Source organism: Carassius auratus, unplaced genomic scaffold (genome assembly GCF_003368295.1).
Source record: "Carassius auratus strain Wakin unplaced genomic scaffold, ASM336829v1 scaf_tig00006772, whole genome shotgun sequence".
In the NCBI taxonomy this organism is placed as follows: Eukaryota; Metazoa; Chordata; class Actinopteri; order Cypriniformes; family Cyprinidae; genus Carassius; species Carassius auratus.
In genome coordinates, this window is record NW_020523788.1 from 731,856 (window position 1) to 758,441 (window position 26,586).

At 38.1% G+C, this 26,586-nt stretch overlaps 1 protein-coding gene across 4 annotated transcripts in view; it reads left to right on the top strand.

The window, feature by feature from the left end:
• Positions 1-23,589, top strand: part of LOC113071284 (NACHT, LRR and PYD domains-containing protein 12) — a 173,382-nt gene extending 149,793 nt beyond the window's left edge. For all 4 annotated transcript variants that reach the window (XM_026244647.1, XM_026244648.1, XM_026244646.1 and 1 more), the window contains exons 9-11: positions 22,452-22,625; positions 22,749-22,795; positions 22,896-23,589. In XM_026244647.1, coding sequence (XP_026100432.1) covers positions 22,452-22,625; positions 22,749-22,795; positions 22,896-23,485 — 811 coding nt within the window. In that variant the 3' untranslated portion in view covers positions 23,486-23,589. The remainder of the gene's footprint in view (positions 1-22,451; positions 22,626-22,748; positions 22,796-22,895) is intronic.
• The last annotated feature ends 2,997 nt before the right edge of the window (positions 23,590-26,586 follow it).

Below are 26,586 nucleotides of genomic sequence, written 5' to 3' on the forward strand. Positions count from 1 at the left end.
AATGATCTTGTCGCAAATGTGACCGGACGAAGACTGAGTGCGTGTGTGTGGGTTTTATGGTGCAGCGCTGATGAGTGGGTGATGAGGAACAGGTGGTGGTGATCTAATATTCAGGTGAGGGTGTGCGCTGTGATTGTGTGGAGGTGGAACCTGGTGTGTTTGTAACAGCACATAAGTCAGAAGGAATAAATTCAGGTAAAAGGGTGCAGAGTCAATGGTGGTTTTGTAGGCAAAGATCAATGCTGTGAATTTTATGCAATATATTATGTATTTTTCATAGGACAAAATACATTTATATATTTTTATGTTTGTAGTTTATTTAGAATATTTTTAAATATCCCACAAAATAACTTGAGATTCACTTGCGAATGCAGTTAAACCATTTATTAGGAACAATCAAAGCTGACTTTCAAAGCTGAATTTCTAGCATCATTACTCCAGTCACACAATCTTTCAGAGATCATTCTAATATTCTGACTTGCTACTCAAAAATACATTTATTATTATTATTGTTTTTTTTATTAATTAAAAGAACAGCATCGTTTGTAACATGATTATTGTATTTATATTCACTTGTGTGCTAAATAAAAAATTAAGTAATTTCTAAATATACTGACTCCCAGCTTTTGAATGTTATAGTGTGTATTGTTACACTTGGAGTAAGACTGGAGTAATGATGCTGAAAATTTAGCTGTGACCACAGGAACCACAGGACCAAATTTAATCTTAAAATATATTCAAATAGAAAGCAGTTATTTAAACTGTTTATTTTAGTCATTAAACATACCACTAAAAATGTTTTTCAATTATAAAACAATAGACAGAAACTTAGACATCTTATAAGGGATTTATTTGAGCACTAAAAAGATACAATAAGAATAATTTTAATAAGATAAATGAATAAGAAAAATAACACATTTTTAACTTTGTATGCCTTTGTACAAACCCGATTCCAAAAAAGTTGGGACACTGAACAAATTGTGAATAAAAACAGAATGCAATGATGTGGAAGTTTCAAATTTCAATATTTTATTCAGAATACAGCATAGATGACATATGAAGTTTTTTTTAACTGAGAAAATATATAATTGTTAGGGGAAAATACATTGATTTTAAATTTCATAGCATCAACACATCTAAAAAAAAAGTTGGGACAAGGCCATGTTTACCACTGTGTGGCATCCCCTCTTATTTTTATAACAGTCTTCAAATTGAGGAGACAAGTTGCTCAAGTTTTAGGAATAGGAATCTTGTCCCATTCTTGTCTAACAGAGGCTTCTATAGCTGCTCAACTGTCTTGTCGCATCTTCCTCTTTATGATGCGCCAAATGTTTTCTATGGGTGAAAGATCAGGACTGCATGTTGGCCATTTCAGTACACGGACCCTTCTTCTACTCAGCCATGATGTTATAATGGATGCAGTATGTGGTCTGGCATTGTCATGTTGGAAAATGCAAGGTCTTCCCTGAAAGAGACAATGTCTGGATAGGAGCATATGTTGTTCTAGAACTTGGATATACCTTTCAGCATTGATGGTGCCTTTCCAGATGTGTAAGCTGCCCATGCCACACACACTCATGCAACCCCATACCATCAGAGATGCAGGCTTCTGAACTGAGTGCTTGTCATGATCCTGCCCTCGTGTCCTTGATTTTTCCTAGTCTTGAGGCAGGATCATGACAGACCCTTGTTTTGTGTACAAGCGCATGGCCTTGTCTTTGGGCCATGTGCTTGTGTTGTCTCGTTCCCTTGCCCCGCCCCCCTTGTTAACCTAGTCGTGTCTTGATTGTCCCATCTGTGCCACCTGTCGTGTCTTGATTGTTTCCCCTATTTAGGTCTCCAAGTGTGCTCTGTCTTGCGTCGGTTCATTGTCATTGTGATTGTACCTCAACTGTGTTCTGCAATTGTGATTGTGTGTGAGATTGTGCTGTACCCGCTGAAGTCCTTGTATTACCGTGAGTGTTTATAGTTAGTATTTTGAGTCCTTGTTTATCTTGTCAGTCCAGTCCTGTTTTAGTTATTTAGTCTTTACCTTGCTCCGTGTTTTCCCCCTCGTGGGTTTTGTTTTCCCCTTTTTGTAATAAACCCTTTGTTTGAGAATCCCTGTCTGCACCTGAGTTCCTCCCTTGCCAAAACCGTGACAGTGCTAATAACAACTTGGGCTGTCGCAGATTTTGATTCGTCTGACCACAGAACAGTTTTCCACTTTGCCCCAGTCCATTTTAAATGAGCCTTGGCCCAGAGAAAACACCTGCGCTTGTGGATCATGTTTAGATATGGCTTCTTTTTTGACCTATAGAGTTTTAGCTGGCAACGGTGAATGGCACAATGGATTGTGTTCACCGACAATGTTTTCTGGAAGTATTGCTGAGCCCATGTTGTGATTTCCATTACAGTAGCATTCCTGTATGTGATGCAGTGCCGTCTAAGGGCCCAAAGATCATGTTTTTTTTTTTTCTCTGAGAAACTCCTTTCTGATATTGTTCCAATATTTTTCACAGCAGCATTGGGGGAATTGGTGATCCTCTGCCCAATTCGACTTCTGAGAAACACTGCCACACTGAGAGGCTCTTTTTATACCCAATCATGTTGCCAATTGACGTAAAAAGTTGCAAATTGGTCCTCCAGCTGTTCCTTATATGTACATTTAACTTTTCCGGCCTCTTATTGCTACCTGTCCCAACTTTTTAGGAATGTGTAGCTCTCATGAAATCCAAAATGAGCCAATGCTTGGCATGACATTTCGAGAGAGCCAGTCATGATTTGAGAGAGCCAGAATTCAAATAAACAATCTTCCAACTATCTTTATTAAAAAACTATTTTGTGGAACATCTCATTCTGTTTGTGACACTGTACGCTACAAAATCATTGTGTTTTTTTACTACCAAGATGCAGTTTCTGAGCGTGAGTTATTCCATACTGGACACAAACAATTCCGTCCCTGAAGAACTGAAATGTAAACAAAAGAATTTTCATCCATATTACAACGTTATTGCTTCATTGGACTAAATGTGCTCTATAAGTTGTTGTTCCATGGACCCTTACCTTCCTAACTAAACCGGGATTAACAGCTGTGTATGTGTTTATGACTCGTTATAACGACGAATCTGGTTATGTACTGCGTTTTAATTCTTCATATTTTGATGTGTTCTGCTTACACTAATTTAACAAATACTTTCATTATAATCTTTCCATTGAAAAACAGCGATCTGTCATCGATGCTGGAGGCTTAGATCTTTATAATGATAAATAATTTGTCAAGATTACATTTATCCTTGTTTCATTTAACCTATTCGTAAATAGTGACATGTGCAAACAAGGGGAATTCAGGACAACCACGTTTGAGTGCATTTTAACAGGTTAATCATGAAGAGAACCATTTTCGTCAGACACAACATCATCCACTGCATTAGCATCATTTCTACACAACTCTCCCTGACTTATTCCTAAACAACTTCTCACTTATTTGAACTGGGCATTTACCACAGTATTATCTTCCTGTTCATTAGTGATATTCTCTGCATCACTTAAAAAATGTTCAATTTCGTTGATGTTCATTCACATTAGTAACTGTTAGGGGAAGTCGTGGCCTAATGGTTAGAGGGTTGGACTCCCAATCGAAGGGTTGTGAGTTCTATTCTCGGGCCGGACGGAATTGTAGGTGGGGGGAGTGCATGAACAGCTCGCTCTCCACCTTCAATACCACGACTTAGGTGCCCTTGAGCAAGGCATCGAATCCCCAACTGCTCCCCGGGCGCCGCAGCATAAATGGCTCGGATGGGTTAAATGCAGAGCACAAATTCTGCGTATGGGTCACCATACTTGGCTGAATGTCACTTCACTTCATTAGCAACTACATAGTTATGTGTTTCCAGAGTGGAAGGCACAGCACCAGTATCACTTACCTTGGATAGACCTGTCCTTTCCTCTTGAGCAGAGTGCTCCACCACATCTCCTTCTCCCGAGACACTAGGCCTGTTTTTGGTTGCACGCTCCCTATGTGGGCATGCAAACTTTTCTGGCCTAAATCACTGTATTCGAAGCACCGTAAATTGCTAGTTGTTGCATAAACTACGGAAGTTCTCCCTTCATATCGCAATCAAAGTGAAACATCCAGCATATTCTCAGGGAGTCCAAAAACATAAACACCTGTCTCCTGAAAGACTTAGAATGTTTCAAAGATGGGTGTTTACAGCCTAACAAAATAATTTTGAAACCCAATATTACTAATTCCTGTTCCAACACATTATTTGGAATAAAATGTGGAACATTTAAAACAGTTATTTTTGCTGTAGAAACATGTAACATGGTATAACAAGACCATTCTCAGTTAAACGAATAACAAGATTTTTGTCTTTCAAGAACAATACTACAAACTTATTCATATGAGAAGCAGATACAGTATTCTCATGTTCTGCGACCCTGGCAGTTAAAATTAGCATCACAATCTCAATCATTATGAGATGCCATCTTCTTGCCCAATATCTACAACAACACTGTAAAAAATAAACTGTTGAGAATACTACAACTTTATGCAGTAAGACTTAGAGTTTTCTCAACAATAGATTTTTAAGAGAATAGTTTTGCTCAATAAAGATACTTTGTTGAGCCAATGTGAATTTGTTAGTTAATGCAATGCTGATTTTTTTATTTTACTAATAAAAAAATGTTTGTCACAGCAGCTGAAACAACAATTACTGTCGTTGAGGTAATTTATTTTTTGTTTTTTTGGAACAAAAAATAATGTTTAAAAAGTCACCTTATCAAATGTATGTTTATTTAAATGTCAAATGTAAAAAACAAAGTTAGTCTAATACGTAGACAACATAGTCTTGTAAGATGTCGTACAAACAATGACAAAGATATCCAGGAAATAGACATAAGTGATTGTACTCTAGGCCTCAAAACCAAACACACTTACTTCAAGAATGGTGACAACCAGCAAATGTTAAAAAGGTGAGCTCTCTACATCACAGTACAACAAATAACTAACAATAATGATAAAACAATAACAAAAGAGTTTAAATGAAGTCAGCAAACAGCAAAACAATAATACTATAACAGTAACTGCATAATTTATTCATGCTGCAATGCATGCTGAGAACTCGCAAAGCTTTAACATTTCAACTATATGAAATTCTTTGTTCAGACAACTGTGTTTGATTAGATGGGGCAGCATTAGGGGTAATTTTGTTAATCTAACAAGGATTTTTATTAGTGGTGGGCCGTTATCGGCGTTAACGCAGACTCTTATCGGGCGATACATAAAATATCGCCGTTAATCTATTCTAAAAAAGTTGGGTTGAGAGCTGGGTCTATACTAAGCCAGCTAAGATGACTTTCACCTTGATATTTTATATGACCGACTGGCTGAGGTCAGCCTAAAAAGATGTTCAGGACAGTTGACCGGCCACTGCTGCGCATCGTCACGAAAGCTTATCTTTTCCACGTTTTTAAATCTTACCGCTTGTCGATTTAAACATTAAAGCATTCAAACACAAGATGCGGAAAAAAGCTGAACAGAGTAGCTGGTTGTGTTCGGTGCACACGAGAGAGAGAGCCACGTATCACGGACAGCGACACTGAACCGAGCTCTCTTCTGCGAAGTTCTCCTCGAAGTCCCTCATGCACCTGAACGAACAAATACAAATAGCAGTTTGAACAAACAAAAAGATGTGAAAGAGCCCAATTCAGTACTCACGGTGTTCTGGTGTTCAGGGATCAAGCAGAGAAAGGCGTCTCAAAACACTTGAACATCGAATTTGCTTATTTTTGCTCTTGTGGCGACAAATACATACAAAATATGTCAAAATATCCACCTTGGAAATTATGCTCGAAAAAACTTTAAGTTATTTCTTAAGTGAAAGTAAACAGTTGAGGAAAAAAATTGGATGTGTATTATATTGGATGCGTTCATCATCTTTTAAAGTGACCGCGCCTAATTTAGCTACTGGCTGCTGTAATGTTAATTCAAGAAAATGAATTACTGAATTACTTTGTAGTTTTAAAAGTCAAACCAAAAATTATTCAGACACCAGATATAATTTTTGATATATATAGCAAAACTGTAATAATGTGAGAAATGTTGAAGGTGTCTGAATAAATGTAGGTTTGATTGTATATTTCATTTTTACATTGAAGACTATCCAGTGCTATTTTACATTTAATTATTTGGTTTCTGTACCTTGACACCTACAAACTTGAAAAAAAATTAAACATTGGTGTGAAACAGCCGTAAGGTTGTTTGCACCTTGTGAAATGTGGAATTAGTTTACAGCTTTTTCAAGCACTTTGTGATGCATTTTGGAAACAGGAGATGAGCCCCTTTTCTAATGCACCACCTAGCTTGATAAACCCCTTCTCAAAGACTTACTGTTTGTCAGTTTTATTTGGATAACACACATATTCTGAATGCCTTCGGCAGAATTCAAATTAGCCATTTTAATCTAGATTAATCTAGATTAATTTCAAGATCACAGTGAGATTAATCTAGATAAAAAAAAATGTGTCTATGCCCACCACTAAATTTTATGTAGTTTCAAGAAAATAGCTTTTTTTTGTATTTGAGACTCAATAGGTTTCGTAAACTGGAAAATGAGCAGTTTCATTTTATACAGTGAATGATCAGACTAAAACTAAATCAAATGTAGAAAAAAAGCTAGAAAAGCTAGAAAAATGAGAAAATAATAAAAATTTGCAATTAAAGTCTAGATAAACTCACAGCTTTGATCTCACCCGACACCACTCTCCTCAGCCCGCTCCCAGTATGCAACATAGGGAGAGAGAGATAGAGATAAAGAGAGAGACTTTTTAACAACAGCCAAACAGTTAACTTTACTTAAAAAAATAATTAAGTAGATGATAGATTGCCCTCTTTTTTATTTATATTAAGGTCCATAAATATAAAATTCAGGCATAAAAACTTCTCCTAATATCTGGCAACACCCACTAAGAAGAGCAAAAAGATGCATTAATCTACTACATTTAACAAATAAATAAAAAAGAGTTTCCTGTTGCTCACAGAAAATAAATGTCATCCCTACTAGTGGATCAAAATGTGCTCTGTATCTGTTTGTAGCTATGATACCCAGAGGTGTAAAAAGCACTCACATATTTTACTCAAGTAAAAGAACAAATACTTAGTGAAAATTTGACTCAATTAAAAGTACAAGTATCTGGCCATAAACATACATGAGTAAATGTAAAAAAGTAAAACTTTAAATTGTACTCAAGTATTACAAAAGTATAAGTACTTTTTTTCTAACAGATAAACAGAAGTTTTTTTTAAAGGGAAAAAAAATAAACAAAATGCACAGGTCAAACACATACTTAGTGCAGCAACATTTAAAATGCAGCACAATGGAACACACACACACTTACACACAAATACAGGGAAAGAGATTAAAAGGAAAATCTATCCTTTCCACCCTCATGCCATTCCAATAAATACATTTATTTTAATTAATCGGATGACCACAAAGTGTTATTCTTAAGTGAAAAGATAAATACAAAAAAAAATACAAATACCAATATTCTAAACTTGACCGTAGTGTTCACTTTGTGTGGTTTCTAAAGTGGTCCTGTCCCTTTGCACTATACAGACTAAAAATCTTTTCCTGTGTTCATCTGAAGAAAAACAGTGGGATGACATGAGAGTAAATGATGAGAGAATTTTCATTTTTGGGGGAACTATTCCTTTGAATAGCAAGATGTGATGCAGAGGCTAAAACATTTTCCAGACAGAACACAAAAATGTGTTGCATTAATGAGGAGGGTCATAGAATTAAAACATACTGTACAACATTAACATTTTGAAAGGCCACGTTTTTGTGTTGTCTATTCAACATCACTGTCTAAGGATAATTCCACTTTTACTGTAATTGTTTATTTGAGGTATTTAGAGTTTTTTTTTCTAGCAAAGATTGATAAATAATTGTTTGTGACTGATTAGATTAAATAAGCAAAACATATAATTAAGATAAAAAAAAAATAACAAATCTTAATTTCTGCTCAATTTATCATATAATGGCATAATAACCACTACCTGGTAAGAATATCACTTAACATGAATTACAACTTATTTAACATAAAATGTTAATTTTACCACTTTTTTCTGTAATATTTTATATATATATATATATATATATATATATATATATATATATATATATCTCACTGGTTTATTTGCACTCAATCTTGTGCATTCAGCTAATATGTTACACCACTAAAGGCTCTATCAAAACAGAAAGAATAATGAAAAATCTTTTGACGGGGGGAAACACAACTTTGCTAAACAAGACTGAAAACGCTCGGAAATGTAAGATGGGGCTAAACAAGACTACGCTAAGTGTCTGTGTGTGAGTGCTGCTTATATGTGTGTGTAAATGAGGTGCAGGTGTGGCAAGGAGATTATCTCATGAATGAGGTGCAGGTGTGGCAAGTTGATAGTGATGCAGTGACTCATGGGAGATGTAGTTCGGGTGTGATGCAACAGTACGAGAGGTGCTAGTGTCCAAGTGATGATATGGTGACATTTGGTGGTTGATGGGTGGAATGGTCCTGAGTGGAGCGGCCTCTACTGAAGTTCCCCCCCCAAGGGAGCAGCTTCCAGACACTCAAAACAATCTAGTAGAGCGGAGGCAGAACAGGGGGAGGGACGGAGGGCCAGGTCCATGTGGAAGTGCAGTGGCCAGAGACCGGGGCAGAGCAGGCGGAACTGGAGCCCTTCCTGTCCCGGCTTAACTCAAGGAACAGGGGCACGCCGTGGGCTTAACTCGGGAACAGGGCTTAACTCAGGAACAGGGGCCCGCCAGGGGCTTAACTCGGGAACAGGGGCCTGCCGTGGGCTTAACTTGGGAACAGGGGCCTGCCGTGGGCTTAGCTCGGGAACAGGGGTCAACCAAGGCAGAGCAGGTGGCGTGGGACCCCACCAGAGTGGAGCAGATGGAGCTGGAGCCCACCAGGGTTGAGCAGAGGACCACCACAGCCGAGAAGACGGGACAGAAGCCCACAAAGTCGGGGCAGAGGACCACCACAGCAGAGCAGACAAAACAGAAGCCCACCAGGGCAGAGCAGAGGACCACCACAGCCAAGCAGACGAGACAAAAGCCCACCAGGGCGGAGCAGAGAACCACCACAGCAGAGCAGACGAGACAGAAGCCCACCAGGGCAGAGCAGAGGACCACCACAGCGAAGTCAATGGCACCGGAGAGCAAGTCTGGTCAGGTGGGACTGAAACAGAGAACATAAACAGGTTAATAAAAAATCAATTTTAAAAAATCAATTTAAATTGTAAATTGGATATTTTGTGAAAAAAATCGTTTTTTTTCTTTTTCTTTTAGGGCAGTAAAGAATAAAAGAAAGAACCTCTGTTAGCCCTTATTTTCCATTTCTAATGTGAATTGGCAACTTTAATGATGATGTTATAATCTTTTGACTCCCTGACGGCACCTTCCTTATAAATAAAATGGTTGTAGAAGATATGCGAGCGAATAATAGATTTCAAAAAGAAAAAAGTGGGTGCTTGGTTTCAGAAAACTAATACAGCTCATAATAAATGTTATGATGAAAAAGTCATGTTAACTTAATAATTCATAGAAATAATTTAAGCAATTAAAACCTTTTTTTTTATTTAAAAATACTAGATTCAACTTGAATTTCAATACTGTTAAACTGACTTTAAAATCTTAAGACATTTGTAAGTTGAAACGGTAAAATGTCACAGTGCATGTCAAATAGCCTAAATGAACTTGTATCTTATGGTCTCCAAAGACCTTGATTGCATGTTAGAATAAAACTATCAATATATTTTACCTTTTACCTTTTGTATAACAAAAACATTTATATCAAACATTTTGAAATCGTTCACAGCTGAGCATCACGGGAGGCAGGTTGAGCGTATGGAGTGAATGTGCATGCACTAAGTAATTTTCAGATGCAATGGAAAATAAAGCTGGATAAAAACATCCATGAAACCTTTAAATAGTTAACAACATAGCTTAGATTAGGCCCATACTCTTTTCCTAAATAGGCCTAAAACATTTTAACCGATTAATCCTACTTTCATTTGCTGCGTGTTTTTGTTTAAACACGCTAAAAAATTAATTACATTTGTGAGTTGCATTTTATTACATTCAGAAATAATAACAACAGGCCTAATAATGCCATAGGCTAATGTACCAACAGGATATTTTTAGTTCCCTTCACTTTACAAAAAATCCTTTAAATTTAACAAATTTATCATAACAGAACAATAATTACAAATATATAATTCTAATGGATAAATATAATTGCAGTATATAATAATATAGGCTTATAAAAATAAAAGAATAATAATTAAAAATAATTTAAAGCGATACATAAGGTAAGGTTAGGCTTATCTCTCTCATTCGGGACAAATCCAAACATGTTGCCCATTTGAAGCTAAACTCTTACTCATTAGGCAAAAAAGGCTTTGGGTTTCACAGGTATTTCAGTATCGACGGAAAAAAATCATAATGAGCAAACATATGCCAAAATGGACCGCTGCTCGTGCCGCATGACATGGTGAATGGCTGCTGTTTCCAGTGAATATGTGCGCGTGTGGAACCAGTGCGTTCAGTCACAATTCACAATTTCTGGTCACACAGTAAAGGCATAATTCAAAAATCCAAAGTTTTAGCAGTTTGAAAAATCAAGAATAATAACAGAGTAAATAAGAATTATTTGTAAATGATGGACCGTTCTCATTTCGCTCTGCAAATGGAACCTGAAGATTATTTTTACATTTAAATTTTTGATGAGTAGACTGTAGCCCAAGTGTCAAAGGGTAAGCCTGCAACTATGCATGTACTACACACACACATACACATGCACGTTACGCGCATACACCAGCGTCATGTAGTACAGTTTGTTAGCCAACATAGATTCATGTATGCATGGACCTGTGTAACATTCAATGTCACTGTGTGTTGTAAACTTGCTGTATAATGTCCTGTTTAGTTTTACCTGAGTTAAATGAGAACTAGTAACCATAACACAAGTGCATATAATGATAGCATAATAGAATTGTAATTTCTCATATACAGAAATAAATCACCTCTACAAGTATTTGATCCACATAGTTTATTGAATACAGTATAAGAGAGATACAGATTATGCTTACCACAGTTCATTTGTTCATTTCATTTCCAAGAGTCATTTGCCAAACCTGATCAGTTAGACATCCGGTCTTTTTATAGGTCTTTGTGTCCGCCATCTTGTTCATGTGAGTGATTTCACTGGATAGTGCATTCTCCTAACTATAAGAGAGAAAGGTTTCTCAAGTAATTAGTTTCCTTTGAATATGTATGCTATGTATACTTGCATATGATTTCATGCACGTATGTTTATTTGTATTTTATTATTTTTGTTTTTGTTATTTTCATTTTTATCATGTATTAATGTGTTACCTGTCATCAATCAATCAATCACCTTTATTTATATAGTGCTTTAAACAAAATACATTGCGTCAAAGCACTGAACAACATTCATTAGGAAAACAGTGTCTCAATAATGCAAAATGATAGTTAAAGGCAGTTCATCATTGAATTCAGTTATGTCATCTCTTTTCAGTTGAAATAGTGTCTGTTTTTATTTGCAATCAAGTCAATGATATCGCTGTAGATGAAGTGACCCCAACTAAGCAAGCCAGAGGCGAGAGCGGCAAGGAACCGAAACTCCATCGGTGACAGAATGGAGAAAAAAACCTTGGGAGAAACCAGGCTCAGTTGGGGGGTCAGTTCTCCTCTGACCAGACGAAAACCAGTAGAGAAACAGACAAATATTAGCGTAGATGCCATTCTTCTAATGATGTAGAAAGTACGGTGTTATGTGAAGTGTTTCCGGTTCCGGTTTACCTAATTAATGCAGCCTAAAAATTCTTTAACGGATTTGGATATTAAAAGCATATTAGTATGTTATGTGTATGCCAGGTTAAAGAGATGGGTCTTTAATCTAGATTTAAACTGCAAGAGTGTGTCTGCCTCCCGAACAATGTTAGGTAGGTTATTCCAGAGTTTAGGCGCCAAATAGGAAAAGGATCTGCCGCCCGCAGTTGATTTTGATATTCTAGGTATTATCAAATTGCCTGAGTTTTGAGAACGTAGCGGACGTAGAGGAGTATAATGTAAAAGGAGCTCATTCAAATACTGAGGTGCTAAACCATTCAGGGCTTTATAAGTAATAAGCAATATTTTAAAATCTATACGATGTTTGATAGAGAGCCAGAGCAGTGTGGACAGGACCGGGCTAATATGGTCATACTTCCTGGTTCTAGTAAGAACTCTTGCTGCTGCATTTTGGACTAGCTGTAGTTTGTTTACCAAGCGTGCAGAACAACCACCCAATAAAGCATTACAATAGTCTAACCTTGAAGTCATAAATGCATGGATTAACATTTCTGCATTTGACATTGAGAGCATAGGCCGTAATTTAGATATATTTTTGAGATGGAAAAATGCTGTTTTACAAATGCTAGAAACGTGGCTTTCTAAGGAAAGATTGCGATCAAGTAGCACACCTAGGTTCCTAACTGATGACGAAGAATTGACAGAGCAATCATCAAGTGTTACGTCCCAGGGCTTACTTAATTGGGACTGTCTCTTGTGTATGTGCCTTGTGTTCTTTTCTCTCGCCCTCTCAAGTGCTGACAAGGACTAACAGGTGAAGACCAATTAGTGGATGATTCTTCTGATGACTGCCCTATCCTGATTGGCCCACAAGAGGAAATGCTCGAAGTTAAAAGACAGAGTTGCGATGTCTGGAGTGGGGAATTTGGAGCGAGAGTACCTTCTGCTGATGTCACTAGAGTTTGTAGCTGATTTTGTTGCGATTAGAAGTTTGTTGATGACTTTCTAGTGGTCCTCTTGTGGGAGGACTTATTCAGGCCAAGCGTGAGTTATTTTCTTTTGTTGTTAGAGCTAAGGTTTATTTTTGTTTTCTTTTGTTTTCATGGGAAGCTGTAGGGAGGTGGTTGCTATTTATTTTGATTATACTTTTTCTCCTGTTTAAGATCAGTTAGGGAGTTAGGGTAATCTTTTGTAATTTGTTTTCTTTTTATTTTGTAGGTTAGTTAGGTTTGTTTTTGGAAGTTAGTAGGTTTTGTTTGTTATGTTGGCCTGGACCCCTCCTGAAGTTATACTTGCTTCCTTGTGTTTAATAAATTCTATTGTTTTCACGTTACTTGCGTGGTTGTGTGAGTCAGTAGAAGGGGAAAAACTCCCTCCATTTTTCCTCCATTTTCTTTATTACTCCCTCCCATCCCCCTAGACTGGGGAGGTATGTAATAAATTGGGGGCTCGTCAGCTTGTTTGTTTGGCTGCTTTCTTTTGGTGGAGAAGATGTTGAGTGAGTATGGTTTTTGAGTTAGTCTCATTTACTCTTTGTCCCGCTGTTGAGGTATTTGACAAGTGCCGGAAAGATGACTTGTTACAAGTGGCTGACTTTTTTCATATTTCAGTTTCCAGACATGCGTCCAAGCGTATTATTATTAAAGCTGAATTGCAAAAGGTTTTGGTAGAGCAAGGAATTTTACCTGAGGAGTCTGAGGAAGCTGGGAATGGAGTTAAGACCCCTGTTATTGAGGGTTCTGATGTAAAGTCAGTTCCTGTGCCTGAAGTGACATCAGGTGGGCTTCCATTGGCAGTTAAATTGAAAGAATTAGATCTGTTGGTTAGAAAGCAGGAATATGATAATCAGATGTTGCGATTTGCGGGAGCTTGAATTAGAGCTTAATCGTGAACGAGAGCGTAGGTTAGTTGCTCCACCGCATTTGTCTGATAATGTTCCAGTTACCCCTTTTCCTTTGTCTGGGAGGTCTCTGGGTACATCTCTGTCTGCTCCAGCTGCTTTGACTCCTGGTGATGGAGCAGGGGAAGCAGTTTTTGACGTTAGCAGGTATATCAGGTTAGTTCCAAAACTCCGTGAAGCTGAAGTAGATTCCTATTTCACTACATTTGAACGTGTGGCTGTGAAGCTTAGGTGGCCAAAGGATATGTGGGCTTTACTCCTACAATGTAATTTGGAGGGTAAAGCCCAGGAAGTTTGTTCTTCCTTGCCTATAGAAGAGTCATTAGATTATGACATTGTTAAAATTGCTGTGCTTAGAGCTTATGAATTAGTACCTGAGGCATACCGGCAGAAGTTTCGGGGCTATGTAAAAGCAGCCAAACAAACATTTGTAGAATTTGCCAGAGAGAAGGGGAATCTTTTTGACAAATGGTGTTGTTCCAGTAAAGTGTCCACATTTGAACAACTTCGAGAGTTGGTTCTGGTGGAAGACTTTAAAGGTTGTTTGCCGGAGAATAATGTTGTGCACTTAAATGAGAAGGTAACTAAGCTGTCGGATGCTGCTGTTATCACTGATGAATTTGTGCTAACGCACAGAAGCGTTTTTCCTTCCGTGCGTCAGAGTAGAAACCGATCTCTTGCTGAGGATACAGTTACTGATTTGGTTCGGGCAGACCAGCCAAAATCTGAGAGTTCTCACAAGTATGATTCAAAACGTATGGGTGACAAACGTGTGTGTTTTTGTTGTCTTGACCCAGGTCATTTGATTTCTGAGTGCCGGTCTTGGAAGCAGAAAAATTCGTCTAGGAAAGCTAAAAGTGTTGCTTTTGTCAACCCTTCTGAGGTTAGTGAAAGCATGAGTGCTGCTTCAGTGTACCAGCCGTTTCTCATGTCAGGTTTTGTCTCGTTATCTGATGATTCTGAGTTAAGACCAATTACAATTCTCAGGGACACAGGTGCCGCCCAGTCTATTATATTGGAGAGCGTATTGCCATTTTCTGCTGCAACATATACTGGCTCTGATATTTTAGTACGTGGCATTGAACTGGGATGTGTTAGGTTACCTCTGCACACCGTTTGTCTAACCTCTGACCTTGTTTCAGGAGTTGTTGAGCTTGGAGTGCGCTCAGAGCTGCCTGTGGAGGGAGTTGGTCTTGTGCTGGGTAATGACTTGGCTGGTGGTAAGGTTTTTTCTATCCCACTGGTTATCGAGAGGCCTGTATCTTCAACGTCTGATGTTGCTAGTTTGTTCCCCTCAGTTTTTCCTGCATGTGTAGTGACTCATGCTCAGAGCCGGAAGTTTGAGGATGTTATTGACTTGTCTAAATCATTTATGAATTCTTCTCTAGAGCTTGAGGAATGCAAGTTGTTTGTTACTCCAAGTAATTTGAGTCCAGGTACTGAGTTCAATCAAACCAGTGAACTAGGTCCTCTAAGAGTTGGAAGGGAACAGTTGGCGGCTGCCCAAAAGTCTGATCAGAGCTTGAGGAACTGTGCTGATGCAGCAGTTGATCAAGTAGACCAGCCTGAAGCCAAGGTTGTGTTTTTTTGGGATGATGGTATTTTGATGCGACGGTGGAAGTCTAGTATTTCCAGTGATGAGGCTAGCTGGAATACAGTATTTCAGATAGTTTTACCCTCTGGTTATCGAAACCAGGTTTTAAAATTGGCTCATGAGAACGTGCTCGCAGGTCATCTGGGTATTACTAAAACTTTTTCAAAAGGGTTTCAAGGTATTTCTTCTGGCCGAGCATGAAATCCACAGTTTCAGAATTTTGTCGGTCTTGTCATGTATGTCAGGTGGCTGCGAAGTCTAAAGCAATGATTCCCCCAGCACCATTACAACCAATTCCGGTGATTGAAGAACCATTTGAGAGCTTGATTCTTGATTGTGTCGGCCCTTTGCCGAGGGCTAAATCGGGCCATCAGTATATACTGACTATGATGTGTGCGGCGACACGGTTCCCTGAAGCTGTTCCTCTGAGATCACTTAAAGCTAACATTGTTGCCAGGGAGTTAGTAAGGTTCTTCTCTGTCTTCGGTTTGCCTAGAATCATACAGACTGATTTGGGGACTAATTTTACCTCGAAGTTGTTTAAAGGCCTATTGACCGAACTTGGAGTAAGTCATCAAACCTCAAGTGCCTACCACCCCCAGTCACAAGGTGCACTTGAGCGGTTTCACCAAACGCTCAAGTCCATGCTTCGTGCATATTGCCTTGCTTCGGGCAAAGACTGGGTGGAAGGGCTGCCTTTGTTAATGTTTGCAGCACGTGAGTCTGTGCAAGAGTCATTAGGGTTTGGCCCAGCTGAACTTGTTTTTGGTCACACAGTTCGTGGACCCTTAAAATTGCTAAGTGAACAGTTGGTCTCTAAACCGTCATTACCAGTGACCCTGCAGGAATATGTCAGCTCTTTCCGTGCACGTCTTCAGAAGGTTTGTGAAGTGGCTAAAGAACATCTGGCTGCTGCTCAGGCTAGAATGAAGGTTCGTTATGACCAGAAAAGTGTTTCTCGTAAATTTCAGTCTGGAGATTCAGTGATGGTTCTGCTCACTGTGCCGGGGTCTGCGTTGCAAACTAAGTTTGTTGGACCTTACATTGTTGATAAGCAGCTAAGTGAAACCAATTATGTGATCCGAACTCCTGATCGGAGACGAAAGACTCGGGTGTGTCATGTCAATATGTTAAAGGCCTATGTTGACCGGAATGAGTCAAAATCATCCAAGCCTGTACATGTTGTTTCTCCTGTTGAAATTATTCATCCGGTTATGCCTCTTGCTTACTGCCCTGAGCAAGATGGGTTGGTAGTAAATGATGCTCAGATGTCATGTATTGGCCTGAAGAATTCTGATGTTTTAAATAACCTTGAGGTTAATCTTGTACACCTTTCTAAGGAGCAAAGTAGGGATATTGTTAAACTACTTGGAAAACATGGCACTTTATTTTCAGATGTACCACAACAAACCACAGTGTTATCTCATGATATCGATGTAGGAATGTCTGTCCCTATTAAGCAACATCCTTACAGGGTTAACCCGAAAAAGAGAGAAGTTATGCGGTTGGAGGTGGAGTATTTGTTGCACCATGGACTGGCGGAACCTAGCAAGAGTCCCTGGAGTTCTCCTTGTTTATTGGTGCCAAAGGCAGATTCTTCCTTGCGGATTTGTACAGATTACCGCAAGGTAAATGCCATCACTAAGCCTGACTCTTTTCCCTTACCAAGGTTAGAGGATTGTGTTGACCGGGTGGGTTCTTCGCAGTTTGTCACCAAGTTGGATCTCCTCAAAGGTTACTGGCAAGTTCCTTTCATGGCTCGAGCATCAGAGATTTCTGCCTTTGTGACTCCTGACAGCTTTCTGCAGTATAAGGTCATGGCCTTTGGTATGCGAAATGCACCAGCTACATTTCAGAGGCTTATGCAGGAAGTATTGTCCGGGGTTACAGATTGTGAAGCCTACTTAGATGATATTGTCATCTTCTCACCTACATGGAGGGATCATGTGGAAAAGTTGAACTGTGTGTTTGATAGGTTGGCTGCTGCCAATTTAACTTTAAACCTGGCCAAATGTGATTTTGCCAAAGCTGTTGTTACCTATTTAGGCAAAAAGGTTGGGCAGGGACAGGTGTGTCCTGTGGAGGAAAAAATATCTGCCGTTGTTGAATTTCCTATTCCTACCACCAAAAGAGAACTACGTAGATTTCTGGGGATGACCGGTTACTATAGAGGTTTTTGTAAAAACTTTGCCTCTGTAGTTTCCCCACTTACAGACCTTCTTAGTACCTCTAAGAAATTTGTTTGGACTCCAGAATGTGCTCATGCTTTTAATGCTGCCAAGGATATTTTGTGTAATGCACCAGTGTTGTCTGCTCCAAATTTTGCCCTCCCGTTTAAACTACAGGTGGATGCAAGCGCTGTTGGAGCTGGAGCAGTGCTGTTACAGGAGGACCGTGATGGAATTGACCACCCCGTGTGCTATTACTCAAAGAAGTTTTCAAAGTGCCAGCAGAGGTATAGCACTATTGAAAAGGAGGCATTGGCACGGTTACTAGCCTTGCAGCACTTTGAAGTGTACTTGGGAGATCACAGTAACCGAGTCATCGTTTACACTGACCATAACCCCCTGGTTTTCCTGTCCCAAATGGCTAATTCCAACCAGAGGTTGATGCGGTGGTCCTTGATGGTGCAGGGATACCATCTGGATATTCGCCATAAGAAAGGCTCGGAGAATGTTGTGGCCGATGCCCTGTCCAGGGTCCATTCAGTGGAAAACTAAGTGTACTTATGGGTTGTGGGGGTGGGTTGTTTACAAACTTTTTGTTAGTTTGATATCTCGTGGTGGGGGTGTTACGTCCCAGGGCTTACTTAATTGGGACTGTCTCTTGTGTATGTGCCTTGTGTTCTTTTCTCTCGCCCTCTCAAGTGCTGACAAGGACTAACAGGTGAAGACCAATTAGTGGATGATTCTTCTGATGACTGCCCTATCCTGATTGGCCCACAAGAGGAAATGCTCGAAGTTAAAAGACAGAGTTGCGATGTCTGGAGTGGGGAATTTGGAGCGAGAGTACCTTCTGCTGATGTCACTAGAGTTTGTAGCTGATTTTGTTGTGATTAGAAGTTTGTTGATGACTTTCTAGTGGTCCTCTTGTGGGAGGACTTATTCAGCCCAAGCGTGAGTTATTTTCTTTTGTTGTTAGAGCTAAGGTTTATTTTTGTTTTTTCTTTTGTTTTCATGGGAAGCTGTAGGGAGGTGGTTGCTATTTATTTTGATTATACTTTTTCTCCTGTTTAAGATCAGTTAGGGAGTTAGGGTAATCTTTTGTAATTTGTTTTCTTTTTATTTTGTAGGTTAGTTAGGTTTGTTTTTGGGAGTTAGTAGGTTTTGTTATGTTGGCCTGGACCCCTCCTGAAGTTATACTTGCTTCCTTGTGTTTAATAAATTCTATTCTGTTTTCACGTTACTTGCGTGGTTGTGTGAGTCAGTAGAAGGGAAAAACTCCCTCCATTTTTCCTCCATTTTCTTTATTACTCCCTCCCATCCCCCTAGACTGGGGAGGTATGTAATAAAACAGTGTTCTAGTTTATTATAAGCAGAGTTTTTAGGCCCTATGATTAACACCTCTGTTTTTTCTGAATTTAGCAGTAAGAAATTACTCGTCATCCAATATTTCTTTTTTATATCGACTATGCATTCCATTAGTTTTTCAAATTGGTGTGTTTCACCAGGCTGCGAGGATATCTAGAGCTGCGTATCATCAGCATAACAGTGAAAACTCCCAAGGGTAACATATAAAGCGTGAAGAGTAGCGGCCCTAGTACTGAGCCTTGAGGTACTCCATACTGCACTTGTGATCGATATGATACATCTTCATTCACTGCTACGAACTGATGGCGGTTATATAAGTACGATTTAAACTATGCTAATGCACTTCCACTGATGCCAACAAAGTGTTCAAGTCTATGCAAAAGAATGTTGTGGTCAATTGTGTCAAACGCAGCACTGAGATCCAATAAAACTAATAGAGAGATACACCCACGATCAGATGATAAGAGCAGATCATTTGTAACTCTAAGGAGAGAAGTCTCAGTACTATGGTACGGTCTAAATCCTGACTGGAAATTCTCACATATACCATTATTCTCTAAGAAGTAATATAATTGTGAAGATACCACCTTTTCTAGTATCTTGGACAGAAAAGGGAGATTCGAGATTGGTCTATAATTAACAAGTTCTCTGGGGTCAAGTTGTGGCTTTTTTATGAGCGGCTTAATAACAGCCAGTTTGAAGGTTTTGGGGACATATCCTAATGACAATGAGGAATTAATAATAGTCAGAAGAGGACCTATGACTTCTGGAAGCACCTCTTTTAGGAGCTTAGATGGTATAGGGTCTAACATACATGTTGTTGGTTTAGATGATTTAACAAGTTTATACAATTCTTCCTCTCCTATAGTAGAGAATGAGTGGAACTGTTCCTCAGGGGGTCTATAGTGCACTGTCTGATATGATACGGTAGCTGACGGCTGAATGGTTGCATTTTTATCTCTAATAGTATCGATTTTAGAAGTAAAGTAGTTCATAAAGTCATTACTGTTGTGGTGTTGGGAAATGTCAACACTTGTTGAGGCTTTATTTTTCGTTAATTTAGCCACTGTATTGAATAAATACCTGGGGTTATGTTTGTTTTCTTCTAAAAGAGAAGAAAAGTAATCAGATCTAGCAGTTTTTAATGCTTTTCTATAGGATATGCTACTTTCCCGCCAAGCAATACGAAATACCTCTAGTTTTGTTTTCCTCCAGCTGCGCTCCATTTTTCGGGCTGCCCTCTTTAGGGTGCGAGTATGCTCATTATACCATGGTGTCAAACTGTTTTCCTTAACCTTCCTTAAGCGTAAAGGAGCAACTGTATTTAAAGTGCTAGAAAAGAGAGAGTCCATAGTTTCTGTTACATCATCAAGTTGTTCTGAGGTTTTGGATATGCTAAGGAATTCGGATACATCAGGAAGATAACTTAAAAAGCAGTCTTTTGTGGTAGAAGTGATGGTTCTTCGATACTTGTAACAAGAAGTAGAATTTACAATTTTGGCTATATGAAGTTTACACAGAACTAAATAATGATCTGAGATATCACTTGGCTGAATAATTTCAACACTATCAACATCAATTCCATGTGACAGTATTAAATCTAGAGTATGATTTCGACAATGAGTAGGTCCTGAAACATGTTGTCTAACACCAATAGAGTTCAGAATGTCTATAAATGCTGATCCCAATGCATCTTTTTCATTATCGACATGGATATTAAAATCACCAACTATTAAGACTTTATCTGCAGCCAGAACTAACTCGGATGTAAAATCACCAAACTCTTTAATAAAGTCTGTATGGTGCCCTGGTGGCCTGTATACAGTAGCCAGTACAAACATAACAGGGGATTTATCATTAACATTGGTTTCTCTGGATAATGTTATATGAAGCACCATTACTTCAAACGAGTTATATATATATATGTTGTATTCTGAATAAAAAATTAAAATTTTAAACTTCCACATCATTGCATTCTGTTTTTATTCACAATTTGTTCAGTGTCCCATCTTTTTAGGAATCGGGTTTGAATAAAAATACAACAAAACATTTTCTTATGACCTTAAGTAAATTATTATGACAAATCGTATTATGAAGAAGTACCGCACCTGTTATGTTCCTGCTTTATGCTAACAATAGCATCAAGCTTCTTGAGTCAATTTATGCAATTATTAGAACACTTTTACTCAAAACTCGCTTTAAACCACCAATGAGAGTTGTAATATCTCCCTTTTGCAATCACATGTGGAATTTGGTCATTTACTGTTGTTAAAAAATGTTAAAAATGCTAATTTGTGTCACTGCACAAATTAGCTTTACAGATATGCATAACAATTTTTTTTTATAAAAATTTGCCCCAAATCTCAAGAAAATCACATACAACCCATATACTATCTTAATCCTGTGTTTAGTATTTGGATATTTTATGGGTACAGGGGTTTCTTTGTGTTGTTTTGGTCGGATATCAATGCGGAAGAGTGAAAGAAGCATGTGACATGATGACACCTTGTCTTGTTATGAGACACAAAAGATAGGCAATCTCTGATTCATCCTTCGACTTGTCAGAGTCACAGCACGAACAAGGAAGAGTGCACACAAAGAGACAGTGCTGGGAGTGGCTAATTATCATCAGATTGCGTAAATCAGTGGAAAATGAATAGAAATTATGATTCTGTTAGCAGAAATATGAAGTCATAAGTAAATATATCTATATATCTCTATGTACATTCGTATATGGACTATAATGCCTTATTGACACTGTTCTGTTCATCTATGTGAACACAAATAAACCGCTGCCGACGTGACTGAATGTGTGGTGAATTTCTATTCAAAATTTGACATAATACGGATTTATTATTTTGCTCTCCTGGCATAAATTACTAAATTACTGTTACTGCAACAATGTTTTAACAAGAATATTTTATTAAGTGGTAAAATATCAAAACTAGTCTTTAATCTTTCTACTGATTGCACAGTTTGTCCAGAGTGTGATGTTTAACGTGCTGTGAAAGTGAAATAAAAATAATCTAGGATCGCCGATGATCCTTGACCGCAAAGTAGTTAATGAGACTAAGAGTGTATTCACACCTGTCTTGTTCAGTTTGATTGAATCGCACTCAGGTTTGTTTCCCCCTTTGTGCAAATCTTTTGATAGGTGTGAATACAGTAATCGCACTCTGGTGCGGACCAAACAACCTACCGAGGCCCAGCTGAAGAGGTGGTCTCGGTTTGGTTACAAACAAACTCTGGTACGGTTAAATGGATTAACCAATGAATTTATGACATTAAGCACACGTGTGTTTTCTTTTTACAGTTTCTGGTTCACTTGCAAAAAGGGTGGTGTGAAAGCAAACCGCACTGAAAAAAAAAATCAACATTGTATTTATCAAAGCAAGTAAACTAGCAGATTTTCCTAAATGAATTTGCAGAAGATAAAATACAGACTAAACTGGTCACTGTGTGATAGGAACAGTCCACATAACATTAGTTTGGCAAGTAAATGTCACTGTGTGTTTTTTTGTAGATTGTCTGGCTGTATGGTGACATGTGTTTTTTTGTAGATTGTCTGGCTGTATGGTGACAGAGGAAGGCTGTCATTATATATCTTCAGCTCTGAGTTTAAACCCTTCACATCTGATAGAGCTGGATCTGAGCTACAATTACCCAGGAGATTCAGGAGTCAAGATGCTTTCTGATACACTAAACCATCCAAACTGCCCACTGGACAAACTCAAGTATGTCACACTGCTGTGTGTATAATCATTATAATGGCCAATATTTGTTTTATCCATATTTTTTATTTTTGTGTCTGGATTGTGCCTTATATTTTATTATGAATTTCCCCCCATTAAAACTAGTATGGAACATGGAGGAGAATTCAGGATTACTGCAGGACTACGCAAATGTACGTTCACACACACTCATATAAATCCGCACGCACAAGTACACAGTGATTGTATAATTGTGATTGCTGTTGTTATAAATGTCTCTCTTCTTGTGTTCAGATGCCTGTGATCTTACACTGGATCCAAACACAGCAAATACTCATCTCATTCTCTCTGAGGAGAACAGAAAGGTTACACGAGTGGTGGAGTATCAGTCATATGATTTCCATCCAGACAGATTTGATGTGCGTCCTCAAGTTCTGTGTAGAGAGAGTATGTCTGGGCGCTGTTACTGGGAGGTTGAATGGAGTGGATATGCTGGAATATCAGTGACATATAAGGGTATCAGCAGGAAAGGTTGGAGTCGTGATTGTGAGTTTGGATATGATGAAAATTCCTGGAGTCTGATCTGCTCCGAAGACACATTTATTGCTTTTCATAGTTATAAGCTAAATGTCATACGTGTCCCTTCAGAGATATTTAATAGAATAGGAGTGTATGTGGACATGTCAGCTGGCACTTTGTCCTTCTACAGCGTCTCTGACACAAATACACTCAAACACTTACACACATTCAACAACACATTCACAGAGTCTCTTTATGCTGGATTTGGGTTTGGGTTTTATCATTTGAACTCCTCAGTATCTCTATATCAGATTGAAAAGTCTATCAACAACAGATACAGAAACCTTTCACACACAAATGAATAAATTTTTTTTTGAAGCATCGAAAATACATTTCGGTCCAAAAATAGCAAAAACTATGACTTTATTCAACATTGTCTTCTCTTCCGTGTCTGTTGTGAGAGAGTTCCAAACACAGCAGTTTGGGATATCCGGTTCGCAAACAATTCATTCGATGGTTATTAATGACATAATTTAGATTTTTGGGTGAACTAACTCCTTTAAGTATATACTGTAATTTTATTTTAACCCATAGTAACAAATTTTAACTGATTAAATCACCTATTTTCGTTTGCTGCATGCGTCCAGATTTATGATGTTGCCCATTTGAAGCTTAACTATTATTCATTAGGTAAAATAGGCTTTGTAGTTAATGTGTGTTTCAGTAGGGAATCGACGAAAACAAAAACGTGAGGCACCAGCGCAATCAAACAGCTGAAACAGATAATACTCCATTTTTAGTCACACAGTAAAGGCATAATTCGAAAATGCAAACTGTTAGCAGTTTGAAAAATCAAGAAGAATAACAGCGTTAATAAGAATTATTTCTAAATGATGGACCGTTCTCATTTCGCTCTACATAGGAGCCTGAAGATTTTTTAAATTTATTTTTTAACCAAGAATGAACCGAAATGAAAACATTTAGCTTCTAATCTGTGTATTGAAATATATATACATATATATAGGCTTATGTAATGACGGTTTAATAACAATAGCATGCTGTGTAAAGGAGTAGACTGTAGCCTAAGACTATCCCATGTTTTGAAATTAATTCACTGTAAATTTCTAATGGTTTTTAAGGATGTTATAATGTTATATTATATTATTATGTTATTGTTCTTTTACTTCGTCCTTTTATCTCTGTTACAGTAGCGGCGGTATTACCCATTCTGTTTGTCTACCTACTGTAGAAACACATGTAGTAGAATCTGGAGAGAATACCATAGGAAGGTGACTAATCACTGTTTTCGAACACCCCAAATCGTAGCCAAATTTAATTCAATTTCAATAATTGTAAGTCAATACAGTGACTGATGGAGGGAGTGCGGAAAACAAGTAGCAACACATACATCTTATGGGAATGCCCTATTCTAGTTCCTTACTGGACAAATTTATTTGGTTTCATTAATAAAAATGTACTTACCCAGAAACCCTTTAAAGCTGTCTTGGGAGCTATAGACAGATTTAATAAAAAGTGAGGTACCTCCTATGAATACTCCTAGTTGCAGCAAAGAGGAATATTACAATTAAATGGCTTCAGAGAAGGCCACCGACTATTGAGGAATGCTTACAGGCAGTGAGAGAAATCTGTGAGATAGAAAAAACATAGTTTAGGACTCAGAACGAGTCTGTTTGTTGAACAATGGAAACCCTTTACGAATGAGCAGAGTGAGATATGGTGTGGAGGCATTGAAACATTTTTTTTTTCTTTTCATTTTTAATATATAAAAATAATCTATCTTTGTTCTGTACTCTTCTTTTCATTCTGTAAAATGTAGTTATGATGTTGGTTAATAAAAAAAATAAGTAAAAAAAACAACTCGAAATAAACAAAGACAAAGTGGTTTGTAAAAATTGAAGATGGTAATGCTGTTTAATCATTAATCATTCTCTGCTAAGATGTTAAGAGATTTAATTTGTTCTTTTATTTGCAACTGATTTCACCTAAATCTGTGTGACTGGAAGTCGGCTGTAGTTGCATTTTTGTTCATCTCTTTTTTTATGTTCTTGTTCTTCTTTCTCAGTTATTACTGACAAACAAATAGCATTCAGTGCACCAACACCCTGGTGCGGGTTAACAGATTAATGAAATTTTACTTGCAGTTTATGGCAGTAAAAATAGTTCTGTTGCATTTAAGATCTCACAGCTGCTTTTCGATATAGTTGATAATAATGTTCTTCTTTGGCGGTAAGAGCATTTTATTGGTATCAGGGGTACTGCTTTAAAGTACAAACCTGATTCCAAAAAAGTTGGGACACTACAAATTGTGAATACAAAACAATATAATGATGTGAAAGTTTCAAATTTCAATATTGTATTCAGAATACAACATAGATGACATATGAAGTTTTTTTAAATCCTTATTGACGCTGTTCAGTGAGTCTATGTGAACACAAATAAACCGCTGCTGACGTGACTGAATATGAGTGAGTGGTGAATTTCTATTCAAAATGTGGCATAATACGAATTTATTATTTTGCACTCCTGACATAAATCACTAAATATCTGTCACTGCAACAATGTTTTATCAAAATATTGGTCAAATATCAAAGCTAGAGTCTTTAAACTTTCAATTGATGCACAGTTTGTCCAGATGAAGTAAGACAGTGATGTTTAATGTGCTGTGAAAGTGAAACAATAATAAACTGGGGCCGTTGGCGATGTTTGCACGTAAAGGGGTTAAACAGCCCTGAATAGCTGACTTCCTGTTGGGCGAAGCCTATGACATAGAGCGCAAAAGTTGTTCAGCTCAATGAGATCTATAAGTGTACTGAGTTTCATATAAATACATGCAAGTGTGTGTGAGCTATGGTTCAAGGTTTCTGACTGTGTTCCAGGGGGCGCTGTAGAGCCCCTGTGCCACGCCCGGGTCCCAGCCTCTGTGGCGTCCTGATGGCCGCAGGTTCCAATGTGTGTGCCAATTTTCAAGAGTTTTTGAGTATGTTAAGGCCCCCAAAAACCCCCGGAAGGTTCATAAAAAATAAAAATAATAAGATTAATCCTTAGGGGAACAATAGGGCCCTGCGCCCATTGGCTCGGGCCCTAATAATAATAAATATAGCTGCAAGCAGCGATGGCGGGCTCAAGCCACCAATGCCATCGCCACCCCGGTGGCATCAGGTAAACTGTGCCCAGCGGGCACATGCATTCACAATATCCATCTGGCAGTGAGGTTTTAAAGGATATGGCAGTTAAAGGGTTAATCCGAATCATCTACACTTTAAAATCACATTCACAGAACAATATATATATATATATATATATATATATATATATATATATATATATATATATATATTAGTGCTGTCAAAATTAGCGCGTTAACGCATTCGATTAATTTGAAATATTTAACGCGTAAAAAAAAAAGAACGCTATTAACGCGGTTGCAGTTTTTTTATTTCCGGTT